We start from the raw sequence: 7,759 nt of genomic DNA, 5'->3' as shown, positions 1-7,759 counted from the left end.
GATGTGCCCAACATTTTAAGTTGCTAATTAAACCACATATATATTGAGCATAATGGATCCGAAGTGATGTGCCGTTTAAAAAATAAGTATTACACCAACAATATTAGAGATTATTTCTAATTTTATATTAATGTTTTGATTAAGCAAAATTCAAGTTTTCCTCTTACAATTATGAAAAGTAAATTTCATAATACTTACGAAAATACGACTATAATATTTTTAAATTTTATAATTAAATTGTAAAGAATAATCTCGCGTATAGCACGGGTTATAAGCTAGTATATATATATATATATACCGGTTTAGCTTTTTAAAAAAATGGGTTTATATATATATATATATATATATATATATATATATATATATAAGCCGAATCACTCTTTAGAGGTAGTATAGAATTGCGACATATATATGGCATGAACCCATTTTTTTTAAAAGCTAAACCGGTTTTCTAAGGCATAATTTTTAAACCGGTTTTTTAAGAGTGAATCGGTCATTAAATTAGCTTAACTAAGAGCATTTAATTCTATTTCAATAATTTTCCTTATATGTGATTTCATTAAGTTCACAATTTTAATGTATGATATTATTTTCTTAGAATTTATTACTTTCCAAAACTATATAAAGACAACATTTAGAATTTAAAAACATACTACATTAATTAACTACTTATAATTGGCCATATAAGTCATAAAATAAAAAATTAAAAATAAAAATCGGCCATACAGCCCATTTTTTTTAAAGGCTAATTTTTTTTCTTTATACTTCTCATTTTAAACCATGTATATCTAAAGGAACAAATTTTTATTAAAAAAAAAAAAAATTGTTTATTTTCCTCTATATATGTATTTTTTTTTTTCAAATGTTCAAAATTATATGTGTTTGATTTGTATTGTAATATTATAGAAGCCACACTAAAAATATTAAATATTCATACTAATTTTCTATATTATAATCCACGTATTCTTTTTTTTTTAAAAAAAAAAAATCGTAGTGTGTGTGTATATATATATCATAGTATATAGTATATATAAAAAACCATATATTGGATTTTTTTTTTAATTTTTTTTAACAATATATAGAATTTGGTGCTAGGAAATTGGAAACAGATTATCAAAAGTGCTGATATGTTTTTTTCAATAGATATCACACTAAAAATATTAAATATTCCTACTACTTTTTTATATTATAATTCATGTATTCTTCTTGCTTTTTTATTATTTTTAATTTTTTATACTTTTCAATTTAAATCACATATACTTATACGAACAAAGATTTAATAAACATGTTTTAATATATATGAATTAAACTAAAATAAAGGCTCTTACATTTTACTTGATTTTTTGTTTTGTTTATGTGATTTAGCCGATTTTTGACCATTTTTTAAAGTGTTTTTATGCTTTTGAAAGCAAAACAAGGCAAACATTTATTTGATTAATAAGCATAAATGGAACATAAATACTTTCGAAACACCAAAGTTATATTAAGCATTGCACCTTATGTGCTGATTAATTTGATTGTGTTAAAGGTTTAGTGAAAGATTTTGTTTTGTATTCATAAAAAAGTATTTTGTTTAGTTTGCTTTGTATTTTTTTAGAATGTTTAGAATTATATGAATTTTAATTTTCATTGAAATATAATAGGTATTAGACCAATAATATTAAAAACTAATGCTTTGATAATCAAAATCCACATGTTTTCTCTTGTTATTATTTTCATTTTAAAATACTCACATGAGAGCAAATATTTTAACATTTTTACAAATATGTTGTAATTCAATTGAATGATTTATGAGATTTTTTTTTTTTTTTTTTTCGTTTGTGTTATACTAAAATTTTCAAGCAAAAGAAAGCAAAAAATTATTTGATTACTGTGCGAAAAAAAAAAAAAATCCTTTTTTTGGAAACATAAAATAGATAATTAAGCATTCAATATGATGTGAGAAGCTTTATTTAATTACATTAAATGTTGAGTAAAAAATTTTGTATTATTTTGTACTCATAAAAAAAAATATTTTGTTTGTTTTTCTCTATGTTTTTTTCTTCTTCTTTGAATGTTCAGAAGAATACGAGTTTTATTTGTATTAAAATATAATAGGTATGACACAAACAATATAATAGATTCTTGCTAATTTCTATTAATGCTTTGGTAATCAGAATCCAAGTTTTATTCTTGCTATATATTTTTTTTTCTCTCATTATACTTCTTTTCATTTTAAACTACTCCAACGGGAACAAAGATTTTACCATGTTTTAGTTTATATAAATTAAACTAAATTCAATGGTCTTATGTTTTAATTCATTTGTATATGATTGTGTCATTAAATACATGTTCAGTACACTTAAAAAAAAAAAGTACATATTCAATAATGTACTGGTGTATAACCTTGAGTATGTCTTTTCGTTAAAAGATGCATGATAAATTTTTCATATAAAAAGTAAAATGTGGATGCGTTTAAATTTTAAAATTAAATTATAAAGAAGAATCTCGCGCACAGCGCGGGTTATGTCTTAGTTACCATAGAAATGGCATCGTTTTGGTTTTTTTTTTTCTAAAAAAAATAAAATAATTTTTTTTTTAAAAAAAAAAAAAAAATAGTTAACGGTTATTAGAGTTACTAAGCCCTAACCGCCGGTTCACCACTTAGGCGGTTATGGTTAGCAATTTTAGCCAACATAAGCTAGAGAAATGTCTCGTGTGGAGGGCTATTTTGTAGCATAGGTTAGAAAAATCAAATTAACAAGCAAAAACATTATGATGGCCGCTTTGGACAGCCAAATCTTAGAATAGATGTTGGGTTTGACGTCCAGTATAACTAGTAATAGGATAGGTACTATGCTTAATTACAAGATAAATATGTTTATTTTTCTACAAAAGAAATTAAAATCATTTAAGTTGAAAGCTATAGTGCCGTACCTAAAGCCATGAACCCGATACCTATTAAAGGCCAAGCTGCTTTGAAGACATAAAAAGTACGAGGGTAGACACTTGTTAGTATGTAATTAGAGTTATGTCATCCACTAAAAAAAAGTTAACACTCTTTAATTATGTGATTGGACGAAATGAAAGATTCAATTTTAAGAACGTCGAATTGTATAAAAGAATTTTAAGGGCCAAAAAAAAAAAACCTAAATTATTTTTTCTAACAAATATTAAAGATTAAAAAATATTTTGTCGTTATATCGACAAGGACCACCTGCTCCTCTCTAGCAAGTCCAATTGAATCCAGATTCAACAATTTCACCACTAAGTTTTTTTATTTTTTTTAATTTTTTATTAAATAATATGTATTTTATCATTTTTAATATCGACAAGGACCACCGCCTCCTCCCCTCCATCCTCCTTGCGCTCACCGGCTCCACCTGCTTCCAACGGCACCTTTGGCATCTTTTTTTGGGCAACCACGCACCGATGCGTGGTCTGTTGCGCTCAGGCCAGATTCTTCCAGTGGCCTTCCTTTGGTGTTTGTGGGCTTTTTAAGTCTTTTGCGCTCTGGCCATAATCTTCCGGTATCTTCCCTCCGCTCTTCACTCCGATCGTGCTGCTAGTTTGTGGGTTTTTGTTGCTTTGTTTTTTTTCTTGTATTTTCGTGTATGTTTTGTTGTCCTGGCCTTTAGAATGAGGATGTGAATAATTTTATGGCTTTCGGGTCGTGAATGAAATAGTTTGGGTGTGAGACTTTTTGTTTATACTTGGGAAAAAGGCTACCTTTGCTTCGGAAGGAGTCTGCCTAGAGTAGATTTGTTCTATAAGCTGAAGATTGGGCATGCTTTGCGGATGTTAGACGTCATAGATAGAATTTCAATGTAAAATCTGTATGTTTTTGGCTTTTTATGACGTGTAATTTTTTAACTTCGGATATGATCTTTCAAAACTTTATATTATGTGATTGTAAGAGCTTTTATGCTTTTGACTACTCTATTAATGAAATCAGAATAATTTTCTCTAAAATAGAAAATAAAATAAAAACAAAAAATAAAAAATAAAAAATAAAAAAATCCAAATGTATTAAAAAAGATATTATCATTTTATCACGACTACAATTTGAAGAATTTTATCATGTAGGCCCAACAATTTTTAGTCAACTAGTGATTTACGTGTAGGCCCTAGGATTTTAATCACGTACTTCAGCCGTATCCGTTGACAACCTGAATCACTCTGAGACAAAGAAGCCCCCTATGTTAAGCGCGTTGGTGCACGCGTCCACTCTCTGCTGTCTCTCCAGTTCCTCTCCCTCCGCTTCGTCCAAGCCCAACCCTTCCACTCGCTCTCCCATGTCTGCCTCCACTCGAATCGCAGTCGTCGGCGACGTCGTGAGTCTCTCTCTCTCTCTCTCTCTCTTTGTCTCTTGCATATGTTCTTGACTGAATTTTGAAACTCTAGCTCGAAATGATGATACTTGCTCCATTGCTGACAATTCTTTTATGGTTTTTGAAGCACGACGATGGAATCTTGAAGAAGATACAAAGGCACTTCAATTTCTGCAGGTAATTTTCTCTCTTTGATCTTTCACTTTTGTTGGACCTAAAAATTGTATTTAGAATTTAAACAGAAAAAATAAAAAATAAAAAAATAAGAATATCATAATGTTAAGTTTTGGGATTTGTAATAGGTTGAAGTTCATTGCTTTGGAATTATGGTTATGATATAACAATTTCACGGGTAATTAAATACATAAAAGCAGAAATTTTGATGGGTAATTAAGTAAAGTGAGTAATGTTAAATATTTGGGTTAAATTCACTTTACCCCTGATGTTTCAGGGTTTTTCAATTCGAACCCTAATGTTTAAAAATTGACAATGTACCCCTCTAATGTTTTAAAAATTTTCAATTCAAACCTTCCGTTACTAATTTTTGTCTAATTGGACGGAAATCATCTCACATGCGTCTTACGTGAAATTTTGATGCTCTCTATTCCAATTTTATCCTCAGTAAAACCTATGAAATTACGTAATTACCCTCAATTTCATAGGTGTTTATGAGGGTAATTACATAATTTCATAGGTTTTAATGAGGGTGAAATTGGAATAAAGGGCATGAAAATCCCATGTGAGACGCACGTGAGATGATTTCCGTCCAATTAGATGGAAATTAATAACGGAGGGTTTGAATTGAAAATTTTAGAAATATTAGAAGGGTACATTGCCAATTTTTAAACATTGGTGTTTGAATTGAAAAACCCCTGAAACTTCAGGAGGTAAAGTGAATTTTCCCTTAAATATTTTGTTTTGAAGAAGTGAATTATGTTAACTTCCAAATGCACCCAAAAGAAAAAAAAAGTTTGTTCTAATTACTGCCAATTGTATTTTGCTTTTTGTGTTTTCCTTCATATGTGTTGTTTTAGCTTTATGTGATAAAAAATTGTGTGTTTATCTCATTTAATATGGGTTTGTGGTGAAATGCAGCCGGATTTGGTGCTGTTTACAGGCAGGTTCCATTCTCCCTCGCTGATCACCTATCTTGCATACTTTTATATCTATAAGTTCATTTAGCCTGTTCAACCGGTAACCTAAGTGGCCTGGAAATGTATATGGAAGAGCGCTGTGTCAATGTTAGACCCCAGCATTCGTGACACTTCCATATGTCTGACGAACTCTAGACTTATCCATACATTCAAATAATCAACAATGGATAGGTTGCCTTTCTTATACAACAATGGATAGCTGTGTCAATGGTTGTCTTTGGTCACATGCATAAAGAGCTGGCATATAGAAATGGCCTCCGGAAAATGATTGTGGTTGGACCTGACAACACTATATACTTGAATGGGGCCATTGTTCCTAGGGTTAAAAGATTGATTGATGAACAAGACACTGGCGACAGAAGCTTCATGAATATTGAAACTCCTCTTTCAGCACCACCAGAGTCTAGTGGCACTATGAGAGCCTTCACTACAGTAGAAATTTTGGATGGAAGAGTGGATAAAATTGCAGAAACTTGGGTTTCAGTTGTTGGAGACAAGACCACATTAAAAGAAGAGCATGTTTTATTTAAAAGCGGCAACTAGAGCTTTCTTCTTGATTGTATTCCAGTTTCAGTCCATTCAGATCAATACTAAGAACAGAATGTATATGATGAACGTAGTGTCTAGACAAGGTTATACTATATTGTAGCTGTTATACCTTGTAATTTGTACCTCTGTTGTTCTTGTGGAATAAATCATGTACTCGCCAGAGAAAATAAAAAAAATTAAAAAAACCTGTGTACGTGCAGCCCCTCATATTCTGCTATGTTGAAAAAGTAATATTTTATTTTTTGTTTTACCATGCTAATGTAGTTGTACCAATCAACTCTCACTACAAAAAAAGGGCCATTTATTCACGTGGTAAACAGTATTTTTTTTTGACACGTCAGTAACTGTTGACGTGTGAAAAGTAGAACGTCAACAAATTATTTACTGACGTGTTAAAAACTACCCGTCAATAATTACTGACGTGTTGATTTCAACACGTCAGCATTTACTGACGTGTTGTTTTCTACACGTCAGTAAATTTCAGCCAAATTTAATATAACATTATTTAAAAATTAATAAATAATGGATTTATTATTTCTTGACGTGTCAGTTTTTGACACGTGAGGAATTTCCTGACGTGTTAATTTTTACACGTCAGAATATTTACTCACGTGTAAATTTTTGACACGTCAGTAAATTACTGACGTGTCAATTTTTGACACGTCAGGAATTATTTTTGACGTGTTAAATTGAACACGTCAGGAAATTCTTGACGTGTTGGATTTAGCACGTCAGTAATTCCTGACGTGCCAAAAATGACACGTCAGGAATTCCCATTTCCTGACACCCACATTATTCACGACCGAAACACGTCAGGAAAGCCCCGTCAGCAGGATTTACTGACGTGTCAGACGACCTGACACGTCAGTAATCATGAGTCAGCAAAAAATGTGTTTTTTGTAGTGTCTTGTATCAACCTGTTAAAAAAAAATTCTATCAACCTGTTAAAAAAAATTCAAAGGTTAATCGGCATTGATAAGTCAGCAAAGTAAGATAAAAATAAGTCGTATTCGCATCAATCCAACATAATTTGTTTTTTTAAATAATTTATGCTAGTGATGTCGTGTCACCCGTTTAATTAAGCAAATTATATTAGGGTTAAAGAATTTGACATGATTAATTATTTAAATTATATTCATGTCTATTTGTATGATCATATATTATATTCATAACTCATCAGGTCACAAACCTAAACCATAAAACCAATTTTGCCACTCATACTTTAATAGGCACGTCTTTCTTTGAGGCCAAATAAGACTTTCCTACCTAAAAAGAATTGAAAACAATAAGAGACTTCCCATGAATAGTTGAATACTGTGGGCTTGAATATTTGATAATTGGGCGGCTGTAATTAGGAGTGGTTCCAAACTTATTAATTTGGAAAGTAGATTTTAATTATTCCCTGAAGTTTCAACAACGTGTCATACACTCAATGCCCCATCCAACTTTGCATTCTTTTGCCAGGGTAGTGGATACACCAAATCCATCCCATGTTTATATTTTTAACAAAGACAAAAATTTTCTTCCAAACTATGATACATTTCATCGTCATATTGTCACTAAGTTGGTGTGACAGTATCTATCAGTTAGTTTACTTAAATACTAGTATGGTTGGCTAGTTGTCGAAGTGAAGTGAATACGTCCGTATAACTGGTTTTTCTATAAGTATGTTATGATGTAACAACGTAATCTAAATCATTGAATAGTGAAATATAATCGGACATATACACTCAGAGAATATATTAT

The 7,759-nt window shown here is 30.4% G+C and overlaps 1 protein-coding gene across 1 annotated transcript; it reads left to right on the top strand.

Annotated features, from left to right (window-relative positions):
* Positions 1–5,671: 5,671 nt before the first annotated feature.
* LOC132162421 (uncharacterized) lies at positions 5,672–6,007 on the top strand. Its single transcript, XM_059572662.1, has one exon. The coding sequence runs from the start codon at positions 5,672–5,674 to the stop codon at positions 6,005–6,007; it is 336 nt and encodes a 111-aa protein (XP_059428645.1).
* The last annotated feature ends 1,752 nt before the right edge of the window (positions 6,008–7,759 follow it).

This window comes from Corylus avellana, chromosome ca9 (assembly GCF_901000735.1).
Source record: "Corylus avellana chromosome ca9, CavTom2PMs-1.0".
NCBI classification, from domain to species: Eukaryota; Viridiplantae; Streptophyta; class Magnoliopsida; order Fagales; family Betulaceae; genus Corylus; species Corylus avellana.
This window is presented reverse-complemented; position numbering and strand designations above follow the sequence as displayed.